Source organism: Myotis yumanensis, unplaced genomic scaffold (genome assembly GCF_028538775.1).
Source record: "Myotis yumanensis isolate MYYU_CA2020_CCGP unplaced genomic scaffold, mMyoYum1.0.hap1 SCAF_16, whole genome shotgun sequence".
Taxonomy (NCBI): Eukaryota; Metazoa; Chordata; class Mammalia; order Chiroptera; family Vespertilionidae; genus Myotis; species Myotis yumanensis.
Genome location: NW_027223767.1, coordinates 1,951,265 through 1,975,322, shown reverse-complemented (window position 1 = coordinate 1,975,322; position 24,058 = coordinate 1,951,265). Strand labels below are relative to the sequence as shown.

General features: G+C 50.0%; 1 protein-coding gene across 1 annotated transcript; it reads right to left on the bottom strand.

Annotated features, from left to right (window-relative positions):
• Positions 1–513: 513 nt before the first annotated feature.
• On the bottom strand, positions 514–23,797 carry ALKBH5 (alkB homolog 5, RNA demethylase). Its single transcript, XM_070394793.1, has 4 exons — positions 21,903–23,797; positions 14,814–14,894; positions 2,968–3,123; positions 514–2,103 (listed from the first exon to the last, which is right to left on the bottom strand). The coding sequence occupies exons 1-4, from the start codon at positions 22,670–22,672 to the stop codon at positions 1,929–1,931; spliced, it is 1,182 nt and encodes a 393-aa protein (XP_070250894.1). The 5' UTR covers positions 22,673–23,797; the 3' UTR covers positions 514–1,928.
• Positions 23,798–24,058: the final 261 nt, after the last annotated feature.

Here is a 24,058-nt window from a genome sequence, read left to right as displayed (position 1 = left end):
TAAAACCCTCTGGGCCCCAATCCCACTCCATCCCAAAATGTCTGCCTGTGTCCATATGCCACAACTCTACTGGTATGAATTCTGAAGGCAAGGACCAGGATAGTTTTGCTCACTATTGGGGCCACAGTGTGGGATTGCTCAGAATATAAGAACTCAGTTACTTGTTTAATGAGCAAAACCACTTGTGTGTCTTCTACAAAGACCAGGCCCTCCCCCTGTCTTTGCTCATGCTGCCCTTGCTTCCCTAGCACACATCCTCTGATCACCCCTAGGAAGAGGAGCTTCCAGAACTCAGCAGGGTAGGATCCTGGCTCCTGGGAGTGGGAGAAAAAGCAGAAGTCCAGTCCACCTTCAGCCCCTGGGCCCGTGTCAGCGATTGGTCATCTCCTCTGGAGCCCTAGTGGACAATAAACTCTGCTCACCACCAACCCCCCGTTCAGAGTTTAAAGAGAAAATGAAGGATGAAGGAAGCACCAAAGGCAAGCCCTCTTTTATGATAGCATCAGACAACTGTTTCAAAATATATTAGATTTGGTTTTTATTGTAGAGCACACATATCAGGGCAAAGTGCTGCACACACAACTACAAATCATTGAGGGGGGACGGGGAGCTGTAAAAAAAAATGCAACTGCCTTAGTTATGCAGTTCCAGCTTGAGGATCTACGCTGGCAAAGGAGTTCTGGCCCTGAGAAGGGCTTCCTAATGGTGGCTGCCCCCAATTTCTGCAGCCCCAGACCTAGGACTCTATAACCAAGGTCCTCCCCATAGTGGTGGCAACGTGGGCAATCTGCTCTCAGGCCTAAAACATTTCTAACAAATCTAGACCAGCAAAACCTCACAGCCCTCGAGAATCTGAGGAGGTGGAAACTGCCAAAGACTACTTTTCCCCCTCTTATTACTATTTTTTAAAAGTCCCTTCCCCAGCTCCCATGCCCCAAGGCGGAAGAGACACTAACCCAGTCTGCAGACCTGGGCTCTGGCCTTGGATGTGTGCTGCAGGCAGGCAGAGGGGCAGACACCTTTCTATGGGGGTGACATGGGGAGAAGGCCCAAACTGGCCAATGTAGACGAAAGGAAAGGGAAAGGAAAAGAACGAGACCAAAGGGGGGGGGGAAAATCTAAACAAAAATCCTGCTCACACCACAACAATTTTCCATACCCCAAATGCTAGACTTGGAAGGACACTAGTCCTTCTAGCTAGAAAAAATTTCTAAAACTGCCCCAACACGGCCTGTCTAACTGTTCCATACAATCACACGCATATGCCTGAAAGGAGCAATCCAGCAGAGGTATGCTCTTGGCAAGAGGTCAGGACCGCTGCAGCCAGGGACCTGTACGCAAAGCAGGCCGGTGGGCACGGAGGAAGCCCTGGGCTCGGCCAATAGCTCTGGGGTGCAGGGGCTGGCACTATTAAAGCGCCTGCTCAGTCATCCTGAATGATTCTGCAGCAAGAGGAAGAAGGTGTTTGTGTGACTTTCCAGAGCCTGGAGAGCAGGTGACAGGTAGGACAGCAAGGCCTAGGAGACCTCAGCCCAGCTTAAACATGGGGAGTGGGGGCGGAGGGGGGCGGGGTTTACAAGGACAACTTCATTCACAACACTGAGAAAATTTACATATAAAGCAAAACAAGAATTTTCTTAACCAAAACATTTTGTTGCTTTTAAATAAAACCAGCCTGACACAGCCCCACTTGATGATGGTTGCCCCGCGTTCCTCTACTAGCCACTCCAGAGTGAGCTGTCAGCCTTTCCATCCAAGAGGAAAACCAGGAACCAATTCTGTTCTTTAGCCTCAACAGGCAACAAACCAAGGAAAAATAAAAGGGTCCAAACAAACAAACAAAAAACAAACAAAACCCCTCAAAATGAAACAAAAACGGGGTGGCTACGTGAGGATTAACCAGAGTTCCCGAGAGGATGCAGTGGGCCTCAGTGCCTCCGCATCTTCACCTTTCGGGTGGGGCTGCCCGCGGCCTCTGAGCAGTCCTCCGACTCATAGGACTTGCGCCAGTAGTTCTCAGAGCTGAAGCTCCCCCTCCGCCGGTGTGTGGGCAGCAGCACTGAGCGTCGGTTCTCTTCCTTGTCCATCTCCAGGATCCTAGGCCTGCAAGGGGCAGGGTGGGAGCGGTTACAAAGAGGCTGGCATGGCCGCAGGGCCTCCCACCTCTGCACCAAGCTCTGACCCTCATTTGCAGGATGACTCACCACCATTCTCCCAGAGGGCTGTATTGGCAGAAGCAATGGCATTGTTTCCCTGTCCACTAAGTGCTAGTGGTCACTCCTACTCGTTGAGACACTTCCTAAGTACCCTGTGGGGTCTGCATGGCTCTGAATCTGGTGCCCGAGGACTGCCGTTTTGATAGAAAAAGGCCCTCCCTATTACAGCCTAACACCCTGCACAGTCCTGCCATCTCCCTCCACTTCTTAATCCCCCACTTACTCCCCCTTTCTCTCTGCCCACCAACCCCACTAGCCCCTGAAACCACCAAGTTCTTCCTGCCTCAGTGTTTTAGCCCATGAGTATCTCCTGCCTACATTGCCCTGCCCACAGGTCTTCCTCATCTGTTTGGTCTTAGCTTAAACAGTACTTCCTCAGGAACCATCTCCAATCCTTCTGAAATGGGTCTGGCCCACTAGCTTCTGAGTCCCAAGCTTTCACATTTAGGTATAAGCCACAAGAGTGCTTGTCTGGGTGGACTGGAAAAGGGAAATCACGGGCAGGCCATGAAGCATTCCCACTTGTCAGAGTCTGGGCCTAACCTCTTCTCTCTGAGGATACAGGCAATCAGGGGTTAAGTGTGAATGGCACCAATGCCACCAGCCCAGGGGAACTAGACATAAAGCTTGAGAAATGTGGGCAATGCCAGGCTCCTAACCACCTATCCCAGGCGCTTCCCTATCCATCTCACCCTGAAGCTAGGCCATGGGGCTGCTTTGCTAGCCTTGTTGAGGGTCCGAGGCTGAGTACCTGTGAGCAGCGTCGGGGTCTGCCTTGCGGTGAGACCGCTTGGGTTTCAGAGCAGGGTCCCTGTTGTTTCCTGACAGGCGATCTGAAGCATAGCTGGGTGGTAACACGGAGCTGCTCAGGGACTTGGTCTCCAACCGGGGTGCGTCTAATCTAGTCCTGCAAAAGAAATAGGCATCGGGTCATCATGGGGCCTCTGGAGGGGGTATGGATCCTAGCACACCAATTCTCTCTCCAGGCAGGCTGAGTGGGGAGGCCCTGTGCCTCTGTCTCTTGTGGTTCAACTAAGGATTGGTCTGGCTGACTTCCAAAGACACTTCTTTTTTTTTTTAAATATATTTTATTGATTTTTTACAGAGAGGAAGGGAGAGAGATAGAGAGTTAGAAACATCGATGAGAGAGAAACATCAATCAGCTGCCTCCTGCACATCTCCTACTGGGGATGTGCCCACAACCAAGGTACATGCCCTTGACCGGAATCGAACCTGGGACCTTCCAGTCCGCAGGCCGACGCTCTATCCACTGAGCCAAACCGGTTTCGGCCCAAAGACACTTCTTAAGTTCAGGCTTAGGAGCAGGGAACAAGAATACTTCCGTATGAAGACTTCCATGACAGAAATCGGCTGCCCCAGGGAAAAGATCCCAGGGCACTCTCTGAGTTGGATGAAGCAGCCTCAGGCCCAGAGGTTCTCTGGACATTTCCACCTGCCAGAGGACTGAGAGCCCTCTGGTGGGCACCAACATACTCCAATAGACAACTTCAGCCTTGCCTAAATACCAGGCAGGAAGGTCCTGGCCAGGCCTATGGAAGGGCTGGAGGGGAACAGAGTAAGAGTTCCCCCACTCTCACTCAGGGACGGAGGCTGTGGCAGAGCCAGGAGAGCCCAGGCCCAACTCCACATTCATGTACTTGGCTCTCACCCCACCACAGCCACCTGGCAGCTTCTGTTTATTCCAGGATACTGACCAGGCCAAGGGCTTTTGAAGGCAAGTTCTCACCGAGCACCGGGTGTGAATTTCAAGGAATACAATGCCTACCTAGTAAAGGAAGAAGATGCAAGTAGAGTCAAGGAAGAGGGGTTGGAGAAGCTGGGCAGGGAGGTATCAGGGCAGTGATCTGAAACCAGAGTAGGGAAACCTCAAAGAAGCCCAAGGCTCCTTGCACGGTACAGAGAAGGCTGGCAAGTCAGGCTGGTACAGGAGAGAGGAGAGAGGCCTGGGATGGGGGGTCATTGGTGCATAACTGGCAGAAGGCCCCAAAGGCAATTTCCCATAGGCTGCTGGGCACAAAGTAGTAATTTGGTTCTGAGGAAAAAAGTGCTGTGATCAGGGCAAGACTCAAAAGACATCCTCACAAAATTACTGAGAGGAAGGGGGGCTAGGATCAGAGGCTGCCTTACCCTAGTCTGCCTGGCATTCTTGGTAACAACTGCACCCAGTCTTTGCAGCTCCCCCTACCCCTACTGGCTGGCCTGCTGTAAATAGATGGGTCAGAATAGTAAGTCACGTGTCCGGGAAGTCTTGGAGAAAGGTTTAAGCAGGGGTCCTCAAACTACGGCCCGCAGGCCACATGCAAATACAAATATTGTATTTGTTCCCGTTTTGTTTTTTTACTTCAAAATAAGATATGTGCAGTGTGCATAGGAATTTGTTCATAGTTTTTTTTAAACTATAGTCCGGCCCTCCAACGGTCTGAGGGACAGTGAACTGGCCCCCTGTTTAAAAAGTTTGAGGACCCCTGGGATTAAGCCTAGGTGAGACTCCAAGCCAGCCAGGCAAGAGTCACAGGGCTCTGAACCTGGGCAGCGGTCTTCTCCTAAGAGCAGCAGGGGCACCTTCTAGCTCGGAACACACGTTCTGACGCCCTCAGGCTCAAACGAGCGGGTAGGAAGGCAACATAACTGGTCCCTGCCCCTTTGCTTTGGCCTCACAGAGGCAGAGGCCAGAGGAGCACAGCTTCTCCAGCCTCAGCCTCCATTCTGGGCTCAGGGAAGGAGGACTGAATAGCAAGAGAAAATCCAGCCCTGATCACCATCCCTCTCTGGGCCTCAGTTTCCCCATCTGAGCAAAGAAGGAAATGTGACAGGCTCTAAGGCCTCTTTTAGTTCTGAGAGTCTAGAAACCAAAGATAAGTCCTAGGATTCTTTAGAGAAGCACCAGGAAGAGATAGTGCTGGGCAACACCCAGACATGAAGGTGGGAATTAGAATCACCTGAGCCCCGAAGCCCTCTTTATCGGGCCAGACCTCATATCCCTATGCTGAGAAGTCCAAGCAGCAGAGATAAGACCAAACAAGACATTAGCCATTAAGCTTGACTGCAAGGACTCCAAGGGTCTGAAGCCTCATGGAGGAACATTCCTTTTGGCACCACTAAACTAATCCTACACTAAGATGCCACAGGTGCCAGGGACCACACACTCAGGGCAGAAAAGCCCCTGATACAGAAAGCCCTGGTGGGCAGGGCCTACCTCCCTGGAGTTGTTTCCTTGGATTAGTGACAGATGGCAAGAGAGCAGCAGAGCCACCACGAGGAGAGCCCAAACTACACACCTCGGGGGCCAGAAAACACAAGCACATCCTGCCACGCTGGCACAGGCCAAGTCCCGGTTTGCCCCGCCCTAAAGCTGCTTACTAGCTGAGTGGCCTGCCTGGGCAGCCCGGGCACAGTGGTGGTGGCCCCTCACTAGGGTTCTAGGACTGCTGGAGAAGCTGGGAAGAAAGTTACAACCAGCTGAGACTGGAGAGACAGGACAGGGACCTGGACTGGCTCTGCTGCTCTCTAGCTGCCTAAGTGAGGAAAGGGTACTGTTCTCCGCACATGACTGTTCTGTTGTTATCACGGGGCAGCCCTCAGAGGAGGGATAATCGGAAGTGGCCCTACCAGAGTCCAGAATCATGTACTCATTTTGGGGACAGTATAAGCTTTGGGGCGCCAAAGGGCTCCCAACCCATCCCCTGGGGCTGTTACGGTACATCTCAGAAACGCTGGAGAAGCTCTTGCCCTCCCTCCACATCCAAAAAGCCACAAAGCTGCAGGAAGCCAGGCTAGATCCAGATTCCAAGCTGAGAGCCCACCAGCAGCTTAACTTCAGACCAAACCCCTCTTCAAAGGCCAGGGAGCAGGCCAGGCCCTTTAAGGTTCAGTGTGCAAAGCCACAGATTTGGAGTAAGAAAGCCCAGTTCTAGCAGTAAGGTCTGGGCCCCCTCAGGTGGCAACAGGAACGAAGACCTGCATCATAGATCTGAGTCAGCATCCCCCAGTCACAGCAAGGCACCACAGGCACATGAAGCGAGGATTAACAAGGCAGGGACTGAGCCTCGGTATAGGGCAGCGGTTCTCAACCTGTGGGTCGAGACCCCTTTGGGGGTCGAACGACCCTTTCACAGGGGTCGCCTAAGACCATCAGAAAACACATATATAATTACATATTGTTTTTGTGATTAATCACTATGCTTTAATTATGTTCAATTTGTAACAATGAAAATACATCCTGCATATCAAATATTTACATTACGATTCATAATAGTAGCAAAATTACAGTTATGAAGTAGCCACGAAAATAATTTTATGGTTGGGGTCACCACAACATGAGGAACTGTATTAAAGGGTCGAGGCATTAGGAAGGTTGAGAACCACTGGTATAGGGGAAGCCAGAACAAAGGGAGGATGACAGCATTAATGTAACACATTACCACGTGACCTGAGGGGATGGGGAGTTGACTCTGTTCCTTTATCACTCGGAATCCTCCAGAGAAGCTGCTAGGGAGGCTTATACCCACTGCAAAGGTGGGAAGCAATGCTGAACTGGAGACCAAGTCACTTGCCTATGTCACACAGCTACAACCCTACGATGGCTTCTGAAGCCCAGGTGGGTTTGCATCACTGCAGCAGAACAGGGCAGTGCAGACAGACCACCACCACCAGTCTGAACTTCAGGGTCTGCTGCCAACCACTCCAACTTCTGGCTCCACCCTCACCAAGCACCCTTTTGTGCTATAAAGCCTGGCTTTCCCAAGGGAGGCAGGAAGCAATGTGGTGGGCATATGTGAGTACGCCCTTGTCTACTGAGTGACCAATGGGTAGGGTGTATGCATGTGGACACACACTCATTGGACCAGAGAAGAAAGGTGGGCTAACCCTTGGCACAAGAGACAAGAATTGTGAAGACAGAAGTGATGGCAGGAGTCTCAGGGGGATGATGTCTCAGGCCTGGCCAAAAGCTGTCTCCTCATCCCCATCCCTCAGGGGCAAAGCTGAGTGTGCCTTCCAGTCTCCCTTCAGCTCATCCACACACACAGCCTCACACTAGAGCTTTCAGGGAGGGTCTCCCTTGACCCCTGAGACCCCTTGACCTGAATGACCAAATAAGCCATTTAGCTCAGCCTCCTCCAGACAATTTCTCGCCTGCAAATCCCTCGCCCCACTGCTCACATGCTTCAGCAGCTCCCCAGCACCTCCAGATTTCTCTGCACAGCACGAAGTCTTTTCTGACGATCTTAGATTGTATCAATTGCTCCAACCCATCTCTACTCTGTGTTCCAGAATGGGCTACCTCAGAGTCCCGACTTCAAGCCTCTGTAAAGAGCATCTCTTCTGCCTGAACTGTCTTTGCCCCTAAGCCTCTTCTGTGCTTGTGTGAAGCCCACACATCCTTGACCACCTTCAGGTAGCATGTCTCTGGAAAGCCTTCCAGGCCACTCCTTGGTGAAGTGCTAAATGTCTGCCTTTCCCCAAAGGACAAGGGAATGAGAAGAGACCCCTTTCCTGGTACTGGCACAGAGCCCAGCTCATACCAGCCTTGGTTAACACTTGGCAAATGATACTCAAGCTGCTTCTTCCAGCTTCAGCCTACTCTGAGATGAGCACCATTTGACAGGAAAGTGTATTCCCTGAGCCACTTTATGTAGTGAATTGTAGAGCACCCCGTGCAGGAATAAAGTCTTGTATACAAGCCTCAGGATTCCTGAAGACTAATGGATTGGATGCCCTGGTCACCAACTAGAAGTCCATGAGAGTCCAGAGCTCTCTCCTGAGATCAAGTGTTGATCCAAGGCCTCCTTCCCCCATATCACCCCTCAGCTACAGAGGTCCTCTAAACTTCCTGACTTTGTGCTTATCATTTCTGCCTAACAAGCAGTGTCTAGCACAGGGGCCAGATCACCAAGCTTTTTAAATTTTGAGAATACGTTTATTAAAGCTAGAGACAGTGAAATGAGGAAGAGCTTAGGTTATAAGAAGCAACAGGAAAGCCTGGGCAGAGCTACATTGGCTCTCAAAAATGTTACAGGAAAGAAGTGAGCCATGCGGGGGTGCTCTGGTTCATGGAAAATCAGAGAAAAGGGCCTTGGAAACAGGTTCAGGAGATACACCTGAGAGGGAAGAAAGGCATGGGCGTGCTCTCAAGCCTTTCTTAAACACCCTCCCCAAACCTACCAAGCTGGATATAATTTTTTTTTTAACCCTCACCCAAGGATGTTTTTATTGAAATTTTTTTAGAGCAAGAGAAAGGGGCCGGGAGAGAGAGAAACACCGATGCGTTGTCTCCTGTACATGCCCTGACCCGGGATTGAACCTGCAACTTAGATATGTGCCCTGACTAGGAATCGAACCTGTTCCCACCAACTGAGCCACCTGGCTGGTGCTGGATATAAATACCTGCTCCCCCAGGTATTTATATCCAGGGAACACACTCTGTGCTTCTAGAACAGTACTCATTCAGCTTGTGCTGCACTGGCATGCAAAATGCCCACCTATCACATACCAACCACTAAGGGACCTAAGTTGCCTTGGGTGCCTTGTGCATGGTAGATGCTTAATGTTTCCAAGTCAGGAATTCCCCGTCAAAGATCATTCCAAACTTGCTAGATCACCGGAGGCAGTTCACTTCCGATCTGACCCCTTCCCAGCATTCACACTCTACTCGGAGAATTAACGTGCAGGCAGCGCTCTACCCGATGCCTAGCACCTAGTAGGTGAGTGCGTGGCCTGGGGCAGCGCACAAGGTCCTACAGAAGACTGCACACCAGAGAATCATGGAAAAAAATGGGACACCACTACCACCTGCCCTGATGAATTGCTATACCCTAGAAATTGATGAGCCGCTTCATCCTCTAAGCAGTAATTTAAAACTTTAACTGTACCTTCATGACGGTTAGGTCAGCTTCCCGCCTGGGGTACCAATGACTGACAAAGATGCATGCTGGGCAGCTTGCCCTCAGTGGACTGGGAAACAGAGACATTCAGGGAAACTGGGGGATGCTGAAGAGCTGACCAGCCTGCAACCCACTCTCTGTAGAGCAGCCCCCTTCTCACGTAAAACACTCTCATCAATCAGCTCTCTACTTGCATAGCAGAAGCAAGAAAGCCCTTCTGTATGTGAGTTTGTTTCTTAAAATCATAGCATACACCCCAGTGACACACTAGGGCAGGAGCAGGGCGTACGTGGGGTGTGCCACTGTGCCATCCACCAAAGGACCACAAGACTCAGCACCAGGAGAGCCAGGTTCTAGGCCTCACTCAGCCATTTACTGGTAGTGCCCCCAAACATACTAGTATTATAAAGCTAAGCTGCAGCCCAAAGATTCCTCCTACAGAAGCTCTCAGGTCACCCCAACATCCCAGTCCTCCCTGTGAGAAATGATGGCACCACGTGCATGATGACTCAGCATCACCCATATTCAAAGGAGCTGCGTTTTGTTGAGCCAGAAAGCACTTGGCAGCCACCCCTCCATTTCCTCCCCATAAGGCCCTAAGAAAGACCATTCCAGCTGACTGACCTGAGCCAGTGACAGAGGCCCTAGGTCAGCGGTTCTCAACCTGTGGGTCGCGACCCCTTTGGGGGTCGAACGACCCTTTCACAGGGGTCGCCTAAGACCATCAGAAAACACATATATAATTACATATTGTTTTTGTGATTAATCACTATGCTTTATGTTCAATTTGTAACAATGAAAATACATCCTGCATATCAGATATTTACATTACGATTCATAACAGTAGCAAAATTACAGTTATGAAGTAGCAACGAAAATAATTTTATGGTTAGGGGTCACCACAACATGAGGAACTGTATTAGAGGGTCGCGGCATTAGGAAGGTTGAGAACCACTGCCCTAGGCCTTTGCTCAGCAGTCTGTGTAATCTTTTCCTGAACTTAGTGGGGAGACAGACTGGCTATACCCCTCTGCCTATGAGTAGGGCCAGCTCAATGCCCAAATTCTACTCATTTAAACATGACTTCACAAAAGACATCAAGTTAGCCAGGTGCCCCACTAAGGCCATATCCCTGATGTCTGGGAAATGCCTGGGCCAGGATGCTCCCCTTTTCATCTTGTCACCAGCTTGTCCTTTTCCAAGACAAGCCCCTACAACTACTCTGGAGCTGCTCCTCTTCAGCCTGAACTGTCTTCCTCTGAGCCAGGCCTCATGCTGAGCCCCAGATGGATAAGGCTCTCCCTGTCCCTACAGAAAGCAGATTTGGAAATTCACAATGCTAAGTGTACTGGCTGTGACAATTTAAGCAGGAAGGGTATAAGAGGGCCACATGTGTGTATATAATGCTCCCTGCATGTCAAAACAACCAACATCTGAGCCTTGAAGGATGGCTAGGTTAACCAACGTTCAGTGTGTGAATGTGGACCATTTGGAGGGTAGGGTGTAGGTCAGAAGCTGAAAGTGTTATATGGGAAAGCATTCCCAACAGAGACCACACTGTTGTAAGAGCCCAGGACAGAAGTCCAAGGACCATACTAGGAAAAGCAGGCACTGTAACATAAGTGAGGAGTAGAAGAGATTAGGCTGGATGGATGGATAGGCAGAGACCAACAAGGATTTTGAATTTTATTCTAAAACAGAGATGCCTGTGCCTCAGCTGCCTGGGGAAGCTGGGGAGCACTTTCCCACTCTTCAGCCCTCTCACACCAAAAGCTGTGTGTCTGCCCTCCAGCCTAGTACCTGGCTGGCTCTTGGGACCACTCAAGTCAGAAGGTCAAAGACCCTCAGTCACCTACAATAGCCATTATCTGAGGTCAGACTACTGCCAGGGGCCCAGCTCGCTAAAGAGCTTCTTGGAGGAACTGGTAAGAGTATAGACAAATAGTTCTACAAGGAGTATCTAACTTAGTCATCCCAGGCAGCCAGGTATGGGAGACACCATTCAAGAAGGAAACAGCCCGACCTATGCGGCTCAGTAGTTGAGGATCGACCTATGAATCAGGGTTCGATTCCCAGTCAGGGCACATGCCCAGGTTGTGGGCTCTATTCCCAGTGTGGGCTGTGCAGGAGGCAGCCAATCAATGATTCTCTCTCATTATTGATGTTTCTCTCTCTCCCTCTCCCCTCCTCTCTGAAATCAATAAAAATATATTTTAAAAACTAAAAAAAATAAATTTACAAAAAGCAGGAAACAGCTGATGCTCTGGCTATGGCCACCTCCATTTGCACCTCCAGTGAAGATTTCTGAGATAACCTATTTTGAGAAGCTTGGCGGGAACACCTGAAAAGTTCTGCTCTGGTGCTGTATCACTCTAGGAGTTCCTTTGTAGTTCGTTCTGGGCAGACCACTTGTCCCTGGCTGCACTTGGAAAGTGTCAAGTATAGACTGAGAAGAAACGACTGGAGAGGCCAGAAAGGGTAGGCTCTGGACTCCATCACTTCCAGATTCTGGGTTTTGGCCTGTGCTGGGAACCACAGGAAAAGAAAGTAGAAAGGCAGATAAAAACCCTTCTTCTGATGAATTCTGGGAACATTCTTTTGGCTAGAACAGAGAGGCTGCCAGCTGCCAAGCTGACCCGTGTCTGGAGCTCCCAAATATGCCTCGTACTCTACCTGCACCATAGGTCTAAATCATCTCCATTCTACATATGATAAAACACAGACTCACAGTTTTGACTTGATGAAGTGGCAGAACCACACCAAAGAGACTTCATCACATTATTCTGAAGTTCTAGGCCCAAAGGGTCAAGATACCAAAGTTATTGACTGAAGTTAAAAAAAAAAAAAGGTTAAGTCAGAAATAAGGACTTAAAGGCAAAACCTAGAACAAGCTGAGCATAAAATAACTACCCATAAATCCATACCAATAAGTAAATGATTGAATCTATAATAATAAAAGCATAATATGCTAATTAGACTGGACAGCCGAACAACCTTCTGGACGTCCTTCCGGAAAGTCCTTCCAGATGACCTTCTGGACAAAGCCAGGGCTGTGAGGGCCGAGGCAAGCTGCCGCAGCTGTGAAGGCCAAGCCCCTTGCACGAATTTCGTGCATCGGGCCTCTAGTAAAGACATAAACAAGTAGGGGAGAAGAAACAATTCCTGTTCAGAATTCCAAGTACTTTGTGGGGCTACTCCCCCTTACAGAAGAGAGCTAACTCCCCACTCTTTAAGCGTGTGCTACACACAGTGACCTCTCTCCTAAGGAGACAGTATGGACAGAGGGAAATAGTATAACTTTAGCATGCAGAAATCTGATTAACACCGCCTCAGCCAGGTGATCAAGCTCAATATCAAGGTCCTGTGCCCTGGACACAACACTGAGGAGAGTGGTGCTTTATTCCTCTGTGGTCTTCCTCTTCAAAACCTATAACCCCAGTCTAACCATGAGGAAAACATGAGACAAATCCCAATTGAAAAACATTATATAAAATACCTGACTATCAATGCTATCATATGTAAGGCAAATCTGAGAAACAGTCACCGCCAAGTAGTCTAAGGTGAGATGACAACTAAATGTAATGTGGAATCCTAGAACAAAAGTACATTAGGAAAAAACTAAGGAAATCTAAATAAAATATGGACTTTAATTAAGAATCCTGGATCTATATTAATTTTTTTATTGTAATACAAATACCACATTGACATAATATGTTAACAAATAGGGGGGCATGGGGTGCTTGGTACATGGGACCTCTTAGTACTATTTTCACTATTTTCTGTAAATCTGAAACTGTTCTAAAGAATATTAAAAAAATTTTTTAAAAAGCCCTGGCTGGTGTTTCTAGGTGATTAGAGCATTGGCCCATGGACCAAAGGGTCATGGGTTTGGTTCCCAGTCAAGGGCACGTACCTGGGATGCAGGTTTAATCCCTAGCCCTGGTTGGGGTGCATGTGGGAGGTAACCAATCGATGTCTCTCTCTCACATCAATGTTTCTCTCTCCCTCCCCCGACTTCTTTCCACTCTCTCTAAAAATCAATGGAAAAAAATATTGTCGGGAGGATTGACAACAACAAAAAAGATGGCAACCTTTAAGGACATCCTGCGCCAGCTTGGGTCTAAGCACCAGTCCTGCTCTGCTCACTGATGTCTTATCTGATCTTGGACAATTACCTTGCCCCTCAGGATTCCATTCTAAAGGCAAGTTTATCTTGACCCAGTGTCTGCTTGGCTCAGTCCATTCACCCCATGAGCAGAAAGAACTGCAGGTCAGGCTAGTTTTGGCAGTATTGGTCAGTACACTCCTGACTCCCTGGCCAGAGAAGAGGAACAGCCAGGCCCAAGTTATGCACCTGCTGAACACTGCAGCCTAACCTCCCACCTTCGTTTCCTTTCCTCACTCTCTGCTCCTTCCCAAAGTGAAAACACGGACATTTTAAAAGCAGGCTGCTAAGGCACAGTCTAAAAATAATCAACAGAAACACATGACAAATCAGAACCAAGGAAGTGGGGAAAAGGGGAGGTTCTGGAAAAGTGTTCCCCAAATCTTATCTTAAGACTGTTCCCATAACAGAATGTTAAACTACAGTGGGAAGCCTGGGGAAGGTTGGGGGGGGGGGATTAAGAGACCAACTGAAGGACTTATATGCATGCATATAAGATTAACCAATGGACACAAGACACGGGGCGGGGGGGGCGGGCGTAGGGGCGGGGGGATTGTCAAGGGGGGGAAAAAAGGAGACATATGTAATACTCTTTGTAATACTTTAAGAAATAAATATTATTAAAATAAAAAAATAAATAAATAAAAATTAAAAAAAAAAAAAAGACTGTTCCCATAAACACCGAGAGCATGGGCTTTTGCTCAGTCCTAACTAAAATCACTAGTTAAGCCGAAACCGGTTTGGCTCAGTGGATAGAGCGTCAGCCTGCAGACTGAAAGGTCCCAGGTTCGATTCCCGTCAAGGGCATGTACCTGGGTTGCGGGCACATCCCCAGTGGGAGATGTGCAGGAGGCAGCTGGTCGATGTTTCTCTCTCATCGATGTTTCTAACTCTCTATCTCTCTCTCCCTTCCTCTCTGTAAAAAATCAATAAAATACATTAAAAAAATAAAAAATAAAAAAAAATAAAATCACTAGTTAAATAGCCACAGAACTTAATTTGCTGATGAAGAAGAGATACAACAACTTTATCCTCACAGAATTAAAAAAAAACAGACCTGCCCTGGCCAGGTAGCTTGGTGGAGCATCGTCCTGATATGCCAAGGTCAATCGCAAGGCAGGGCACATACAAGAACCAACCAATGAATGTATAAATAAATGTAAAAACAAGTGCATGTTTCTCTCTCTAAAAATCTGTAATTGTAAAAGTGTAATATGCTAATTAGACTGGACGTCCTTCCAGACGACCTTCCGGACAAAGCCGGGCTGTGAGGAAGCCCGGGTCCCGGGTGCCAGAGGGAAGCTGGTGCCAGCAGCCAGGGGAAGGAAGGCCTACTCTTGCAGGAATTTTGTGCATCGGACCTCTAGTCAATAAATAAAAACACACAAAACCCCCCAGACCTTACAAGCCTTTTCCTTCTCTCAGGTTTTACGCTGCCATGACATTGATACAAAGGAGCCGAGTTCTAAGGCAACCCAAACCTAGATCTTCAGACAGGCAGGCAAGCAGGTGCCAGACCAGAGCACTTACTTCCTGAGGATGATGACTGCTCTTCGCTCCTTGATGTCCTGAGGCCGTATGCAGTGAGTGATTTCATCAGCAGCATATCCACTGAAAAAAAAAACACAGAGCAAGTGAGCATGAAGAGTAATCAGACAACCAAGGTTCCTGGGGGGAAAAGGAGGAAAAATATGGCCCAGGTCTTACTGCCGCTTGGGCCCCATTATTTGAGAGGTAAATAACATTTCTGTTCTGAAACCATGCAAGGAAGACCTGAGATGAGGCAAAGAAGAGCCTTAAGGCAGAAGCCAAAGCAGGAATCCCCCTGTACAAGCGAGGAGCCCTTCTTTTCAAGGGCCACCGAAAGGGTACACCTTTGTCACTTTGGAGACAGTTGGAGTGACTCAGGCCAGACCTTGGTGACAAGACAAGTATCTCCTCCTCCTCCTTCTCTCCCTGTCCCTCACCCTTTGGCTTGCAGAGGAATCCAAGTTAAACGCTGACAGCACTGACTGCAATGTTCACAAAGAGGATCTGTCTACTTGAAAAATAAAAGCTTTAAAAAAACCTCCATTTGGGGGAATCCAAAATCTTGAAGACAGCTGTGACACTCAAATTCCTGTTTTCATCAGACACATGATTTTTAAAACTCTCACCGACCAATAAATGTAGATGACTGTCCTCTTCACAGCTAACATCGTTCCTATTGATATTCTGGAAGCAAACTCAGCTTCCCAAGCCCCATCACATGCCCTCATTGAGAGCATGGCACCCCACTCCCATTGACTAAACATTTGACACAAACCAGAGGGCCCTGGACCACCCTGGGGCAAGCCAGAACCTGGGGTAGATTCCTTACCAAGAAGACATGATCCAGGCTCCCCATGCAGGGATCTGCCAGCAGCAGAGGCCTCCTGGGCCCTATTCCCAGGGCGAGGTCCCCTCCTACGTTCTTGCACTCCACACTGGGGAAGTGCAGATCTGGGCTGCAAGACAGTCCCATGTAAACACAGGACTTCCTCAAAGAGCTAAATCCAATTCCCCAAAGGTTCTCAAGGCACATTTCTATGGCCTAAATCTGCAGTACTGGCTACAGGCAGCCTTTCCTACTGTTAACAAGTGTTTTCCATCTGCTTGACTTTACTGCAGGCACTATACCAAGGGACTTGACTTCCCATCTCCAACAAGGAACCATTCCCTTAATATAGTTCTGGAGAAAATCCAGATGTTTGCCAAATCCTGACTGTCCCCATGTCCCAAAGGCTCTAGAATGTAAAACAAGCCACAGAGCCCAGGCCTCAGAACTAGTGAGGAGGTAGGACTACAGAGGCCTACAGAAATGACCATGGCACTGACCCTCCTGAAAAGCTCATTAGCACTGGTCTTCTGGAACTTCCTGGCAGTTGTGACACCATGTACTAAGCCCTTCTCAGAGTATTGGGCTCTGCTGGGAGCGGGAGGCTCAAAGTCCTGATCAAGGGACACTCGTCTGGCCAACCTTCAGCAGAAAGTGTCCAGCAGAGACCACGAGGGCAAGTTACTTACTACTAAGGAACCTACTTGTCATAAGAGAACCTGTTTGCAAGTCCTAGTCTGCCAACTTGAAACTTAATATGCCTGGGTCCAGCTTTACCCTGGGCATAAAGCAAAGTCCAGTGCCTCCTGCTCTTTTGTTTTCATAGAGAAGAGAAAGGAAGAAATACCTCATGCTGATCAGCCTGCCTGGGTTGAGCCCCCTCAAGCAGCAGTGAGTAGTATGCTGCAAGCATCAAGACTCAGAGAGCCTGGCTCTGTCATCCACTAGCTTTGTGCATTAGAGTGACCCCTCAACTCCCCAGGGCTGGGTTCCCCTCACTGCCCACCCACGCCTCTCTACTACTACATGCAGCCTTATGGAAAATATCTTCCCTACAAGACAAAGCTTTGCAAAGTTCTTACTCATCTCTGCATACGGTGGACACAATGACGTGTGTGTTGAGCTCAACTTTTTTACTGCTTTGAAGCCTGTTTCTACATCTGCAAAACAGCAAGTCATTCCTCAGAGGATTAGGTGCAGGATAAATGAGAAATCTGAAAAACTCAATGATAAGGGACTGTACACTTCTCCTCTAGGGGACAGTCTTGGAGACTGAGTTGTTAAGGCACGTTTCCAAAATGGCCACGATTCCCCTTCTACTCTGTGCCCTGCCTGGCGCAGGATAAAACCAGAGGTGGAGGGACTGGCCAAGATATTGGCCTTGTGACAGCCTCCCTCTGGCTGGTGTCACCTGCTCTGGGCAGCATCCAATGATCTTTGCATGGCTGAGAAGCTTAGGTTTTTCGGGGGTAGCAGGTCAGCCACCTGGGTAAACCTCTAAGAAGACACATTGCCTAATTTGTAGGAAAGCTTCCTATAAAGAAGGTCAACCTTCTCTGAGCCCCAATTCTGTATACACCAAGGTATAGATGGAGTAGCTGAGCAGAGAAGGCAGCTCATCAGCTCATCTCCAGAGACACTTTACCTAAACTTCAAGCATTCCATACTGTGAAAGAGATTCAATCTTCGATAACAACCCTATGGTATTAACAGCCCTATCTGGCAGAGGAAAAACTAAGGCCCAGAGAGGTTAAGTAACTTGCTCAAGGTCAACAGCTAAGGTGGTGACTCTGGAACTATAATTCAACTCCTGGTTTCAGTGTGCTACACTGGCTTTTGCTTTTTATTTTGGATAGGAGAGTAGGTAATGAGGGCTAGGAAGAAAGCCCACTATGTTTCCTGGTGACAGGATCCAATCTCTCCTTGGGGCTTCACTAGCCTCAGCAATACCTCAGCAACAATTGCACACAACTGCCCAGCTGAAAATGCCCATTCAACCCTGCAATTTTTATGGCCTATTTATTTTCTGCTTGCTCTGAGCTCCAAGATTAAGACCATAGCTTGCCTACGAGCTTCCTTTCCTTCACTGCCCTCTGCCTTCTTGTCAGGCCTGGCAGAACCAAGGTCAGCCAACTCCCCTGGCCCAGAGTGCCTCCTAAGAATGCACAGCCCTGACTTGATCCTGAGGTTCCTTCCCCTCCCATGGAATTGAAAGATTCCACACAAGAGATGTGGCCCAGACCTATATGCCCTACTTTCCCAACTATTTTAAGCCAGAAACCTAAATTTTGCTTTCAACCCGCTGAACAAGATCAGCCCTTAGCCCAGAACTGACAGGGGTGCCCACTCCACCCCATTATCAACTATTTACTAGAAGTCACAGGCTGAGCTCCCCTCTTCCTATCCCATGGCTGGGTGAGATAGTCATTTCCAGACAGATGGCTAAGGCCTGGGTCTCCGGGCACATGGCCACCACAACCACTGACCATGCAGCAATGATTAAAAGTAGCAGCAAGTAAGCAATTAGGCTGAGGTAGTCATTCTAATTAATCCAACTGAAATATGTTTTAATCTGCCCATTCAAGGAATAGGAGAGGAATGTGGTATGAAGAGGAGGTGAAATATATTTAGTTCCCTAGAGAACAGCATTAAGAGAGGGTCCACCCAAGCCCATCATGGGAAAGGGAAAAAACAACCGCTAACGGGGTTTGGAAAGAAGTCTGAAGCTATTCCAGAAGGGTCTGTGAGGCCTTGCTCTATGCCCACAGTTGGACACTGCTGAGTCAATGTGTGCCACACACTAATATCCATGCTGACAACTATCTCTATATATAAAAGCCTAAGTAACTGTCCGACCGGTAGCTATGAACGTGCACTGACCACCAGGGGGCAGATGCTCCAACTGGTAGCTATGGCATGCACTGACCACCAGGGGGCAGGTGCTCAATGCAGGAGCTGTGGAGCTGTGGTGACTTGGCAGCTGCAGTTTTCGGGTGACACAACACCCAGAACCAGAGAGGAGGGAGCCCAATTCCAGGGTGCATCACCCGAGAACCATGCTCTCGCAATCCAGGACCCCTTGGGGGATGTCAGAGAGTGGGTTTCGGCCCGATCCCCGCAAGCCAGTCTGAGGGATCCCACCCAGGCCTCTAGTTAAATATAAAAGTGTATTCCCGCCATGTTGCCTTGAACAGGTACAGACACCGCTGCCACCAGCAACTGAAGTCTGAGTCAAATGAGAATTACTACAAACCTTCCCCAACTACAGAGAACCACTCTTCATCAGCCATTCCCTTCCAATGGCAGCCTTACAACTTCTCACCACTGGGATGGGATACATACTAGGAAGTGAAAGAAAGCATCACCTTTTTACCAGCTAGAACAGTGGTTCTCAACCTTCTGGCCCTTTAAATACAGTTCCTCATGTTGTGACCCAACCATAAAATTATTTTCGTTGCTACTGTTATGAATCATCGTGTAAATATCTGGTATGCAGGATGGTCTTAGGCGACCCCAGTGAAAGGGTCGTTCGACTGCCAAAGGGGTCGCGACCCACAGGTTGAGAACCACTGAGCTAGAACCGAGCAAGATTTGAAAAGAACCACAAGCTGGCAGGTGTTCACCCACCTGCATACCAAGTAAGCTGAGAGTGCTAAGTGGGCAGGTGCTATAAGATTTAAATAAGTGGGAGTGTTCAGAACCCTGGAACAATGGCTCTCCACTGAGGATGATTTTGCCCCACAAGGGACATTTGGCAATATCTGGAGACATTTTTGTACTGTCATAGGTGATAGTGGCATCTAGTGGATAGAGGCCAGGGATGCTGCTAAACATTCTACAATATACAGGATAGCCCCAGCACAACAAAGAATTAGCCCACCCAAAATGTCAACAGTACTGCTATTTTACCAAGGCATGCCGCACCAGAATCTACTTCAGGTCCAGGTCGGATATGAGAGCTAATAATAAACTTCATCTGCCTCAAGTTAGCACCTACCTATGCCCCTTACCTATTCCCTGCTACTGCTGCCAAAAGAGTTTGCTTAGCTAACTCCTAGTCACCCTTCAAGTTCCAGCTTACTTCCTCCCCCAAACTTCCAACACTCCAGAGTGGGTTAAAATGTCCCTTCTCCCCCCGTTTAATGCACTCCTGCAGTTGCCTTCCTGGGCTGTAACTGTCTGCAGTCTCCACTGGTCTGTGAATTCCATGAAGGGAAAAGGCATGTTTTAGGCTCTATCAAATCCCTATCCGCTTCTCCAGAGAGAGCAGGGACGCATTAAATGGGTGTGCACAAAAGCAAGCACCCATTTAAGCGCCAGGCCCTATGTCACGCACAAAATCACGACACTTAATTCTACTAGGCTTTACAAATAGGACAGCAAGCTCAGAGACTGCCCACAAGATCCCAAATGAGAGCTGGATTCAAAGCCTGGGGCAGCACTTTTCAGGACATGCTGAGCCTCCTACACTAACTCCACAGCCAGGGAAGGGACTTGAAACCTTTAGGACTTTACTATTTTGAAGAAAAGATGAAGATAATTTTCCTGATGATGCAATCCCATTGCCAATCACTAACAGACTGGCATTTAAAAAACATTTTTATCTTTCAATTACAGTTTACTTTCAGTATTATTTTGTATTGGTTTCAGGTGTACAGCATAGCGGTCAGACAAACATATACTTTACAAAGTGTTCCCAGACCTGCATTTTCAGAACCTGAAACTTCTGTTCTTCAATAAAGGGGTATGCATGTGTATAGGGGTGGGGGGATTCTCAAAGTCACAAACTGTCCCTTGTGATCTCAATACACAACCGACTACTGTTAGACCTTCTGATGACAACCCCCTGTGACTATGTGGAAAACTGATATCCCATTAAGAGACCAAATGGCCCTTGTATGAAGTCCTCTCAGAACCTAGTACCCTTCAATGGAGTCAGACACCAAGCTGTCTTCCACAGCAAGCCACTTGGAGGGTGTGCCCTGAAATCCCACCCTAAAGGGCTCTGCTAAGACACCCATCTGGGAGCACCATGTGTAGGGCTGAGAAGCCAGAAGCCCAATTGACAAAGGGGCCACTGATACATAAGGAAGCCAAAGTACTGCTTCTACTGCCACTGACTTCCCCAAATTTCCCACCAGGAGGCCTTCAGGATCACAAGGCTCTGCTGCCATCCCAGGTATGGAATCAGCCTCAGCTGTTCAACTCAAATTAGATGACCTGCTCATGATATTCAGAGGGCTCCACCGACCCTGCTTCTCCCCATGACTGTGGGCTACAGCACTGATTACACTTCAGAGGTTAAACTGCTCACAACAAAACTGGAGTGTCCTGATGCTGTACTAGAATTTGATGGTCAACCAAGCCTCTCTGAACAGCTGGAGTCTAGACCTCCTAGGAGGTTTTGGGGATTACTGAAATACATTGCTAGATTTACTTGTTTCAAGGCTGAAGGAGGCAGCTTCCAGATAATGTTCTGCTTCATATAAACAGCAAAGGTGTTCCAGCCGGCAGTCTCCTCTGGGGGCCAGGGCACTGACTAATTCTCAGCAGAATTTGGGGCCCAAAATAGGCCAAGAACCTAAGTCCTGCTACTGACATAACTATAAGACCAAATTCCAGGTAGAGACCTGCTTTGTTTCATTTATTCCTGGTAACAGGTAAACACATTCTTACGAAGGACCGATGGTCTACTGCACCCAACAGGGACTGAATTTTAAATGTGGGCTGCACTCTATTCCTGGCCCAACCACAACTCTGTTCAATTAATTCCAGGGAAGTCACTGCCCTTCTTGGGAATGGAGAATGTGTATCAATTAAATATGCTCCAGGGACCTTCCCTGTATTTTCTGTTAAGAAATTCATAAATAGTTTACTTTCTCTGTTAAGGAAACCATGAATGGCACAGTTGGGAAGATTTCGAAATGGTAAGTTCAACTCATTTTTTAAAAAACACATAAACTTGAAAACGGAGGCCCAGAATAAAAACTTGCTAAAATCACAAAGGAAAAGAGATTGCTAATTATTTTAGCCTTCTGGAAAGATGCCTATAGATTAACTCTCAGTCAGTCCGTGATCACGTCACACCTACCCTCCGGACACAGAATTCTAGATGGTTCCCAGACCCGTCCCTACTTTCTTACTACAAGTATGAAAGACAGGAGTAGGTCAGAACTAAAGTGCGGGCGCCTAGTGGCCGCTGCCTCCTGGGTCAGGGTAGGCAGTTACAGCAGCAGGGCCGCCCCTCCTCCCAGGTGGGTTACCTGAGCACAGTCACGCTCCCCCTGCGCACCGGCAAGGAAAGCACAGGTTCCGACACTCGGATAGGCTTGAACTGGAACTTGCAGCCGAAGCAGAGCGCGGAGTCGCTAAAGAAGGACACAGACACGATCGGGCGCTCGAAGATGTGGATGGGGTCCACGTGGGACACGATGCAGCCCCCGGGCTGGTAGTCGTTGATGACGGCGCTGTTGACGAAGCCCTCGGGGATGACGCGGTGCTCTACCAGCTTCTGGATCACCAGCTGGTGGACCCACTCGGGGATCTCGTCCACGTCGCCCGGCGGGTAGAGGCGCTCCTGGCCCGGCCCGCGCTTCTGCAGCTGGGCGCCATACGTGTAGCCCTCGCCGAAGAAGTACTTGTTGCGCAGTGGAGCCCGGTCCACCGTGTGCTCGTTGTACAGGCCCTTCTCGGCGCGGGACACCACCTCGTCGATGCGGGCCTCGATCTTGGCGCACTCGTCCTGGCTGAAGAGGCGCATCTGGCGGATGCCGCTCTTCACCTTTCGCGCCTCCTCCTCCTTCTGCAGCTGCTGCTCCTCGTAGTCGCTGCGTTCGGGGTCCGAGTCTTCCTGGTACTTGCGTTTGGCCCCGGGCAGCGGGTAAGGCTCGGCGGCGGCGGCGGCGGCAGCGGCGGCGGCCACGGCGGCGGCCGCAGCCGCCGCTGCCTCCCGGCTGCCCGCCTTATAGTTGTCCCGGGACGTCATGGACTTAAGCTTTTCACGCAGGTCCGTGTAACCGCTGGCGGCCGCCATGGCCCCGCGACGCTGCTCTAGGGTCCTTCGGGGCGGCCGGGACGGCCGGGCATGGCTCTCGGGGGACGCGGCCCGGGGCCCCCGGAGGGCAGGGGGTCCTCAGCGCCAGGTCCCCATACGAGGACCCGGCTGGGGGAGTTGAGGGCCAGGCGCTGGGTCGAACCTCAGGGGCGGCGAGTCATGCAGCGGTGGCGGCTATGGAGCTTCCTCCTCCTCCACCTTCTCCACGTCCCGGGGGGCAGGGGCGCCAGCAGCGCCTCATGCCGCGGAGGGCCGCTGCGAAGAATCGGCTCGACTCCCGGCTAGACCCTCAGACGCCCGGCCCAGCCCGCACTTTAAAGCGCTCCTCACGACGTCACGCGCCGCTCGCCCGACGTCCGCCAGCGCCGCTCCTCAACAAGCTCTTCAACGCGCACGCGCAGTGCTGCCGGCCACCGCGGCTCCGCGCGCAGCGGACTTGCGCGAGCGAGCGGGCCGGGTCAGCAGAGGTGCAGGCGCAAGCGCAGACGGGGAACCGCTGGTCGGCCGCCACCCCTCCCCCACGCTAGGACTCCGAGGGAGCACTTTCAAAGAACACCGAAGGGCTCCCTCCACAGGGGTGCGCTCACACTGCCAACGCTATCGCTATGCTGCGTCACGGCATCGTTCGCCTGTCCGAAAAACGCCTCAGCCCCCAGCGCGCAATCTCCGGGAAATCGCCAACAACCTAGGAGTAGGTTGTCGGGTTACCGTCCCTTTTGGTTCTTTCACTTCTTTCACGGGCCCCCGGCCACGCGCCGGGCGGACCCAGAGGGGAGCTTCCGGAAGTTGGTTGGTAATCCTGCCTGTCAATCAGGCGGTCGCCTTGGCTACTGTATCCGTCAATTAGCGGCAGGGAGGGCTATGAGGACCCCTGAAAGATGAATGGGTGTCTGAGTAGGTGCCTGAATGGGGATCCGACCGGAAAAAAAGCCCTCAGACGCTAAAGGAAACTTCTGAACTGCCCGGCCAAGAGCACCAATTTCCAGCTCTAAACCGAACCACGATGTTCGCAGAATCTGGACGCACTGACGGGGCGCCTCACTGCCCCTCTCTCCCTCGCAGCCACCGCTGCCGCCAGTAGCGAACGTTCCCCGAGTCACGTACGTGAGGCTTCGGTGCGTGCGCAACCGCGGGACGCTCCGGGATTGGCTTAGCTTCTTGCTTGGAGCTGGAGCTGGGACTGAGGGCCGCTCTTCCGGGAACGGCAGAAGGAAACTCAAGAGGACGAGTAGGCTCGCGGGTAAGGCAGGACTATATTACCGGAGACGATTGAGAAGTCTGAAGCTCTGTGGTCCGGCCGGGAGCCCCGAGTGAGCAGAGGGTGGCGACTGGGCGTGCGCGGGGGCGGCCCACGGCAGTGGCTTC

Bases quoted from the DNA above. Each gene is read 5' to 3' on its own strand.
- ALKBH5 (XM_070394793.1), bottom strand. From the start codon at position 22,672: ATGGCGGCCGCCAGCGGTTACACGGACCTGCGTGAAAAGCTTAAGTCC. The intron at 3,124-14,813 runs GTAAGTGCTCTG...TTTCTTTTGCAG, and splicing joins GCAGTCATCATCCTCAGGAA to GACTAGATTAGACGCACCCC. The intron at 2,104-2,967 runs GTACTCAGCCTC...TGCCCCTTGCAG, and splicing joins GACCCCGACGCTGCTCACAG to GCCTAGGATCCTGGAGATGG.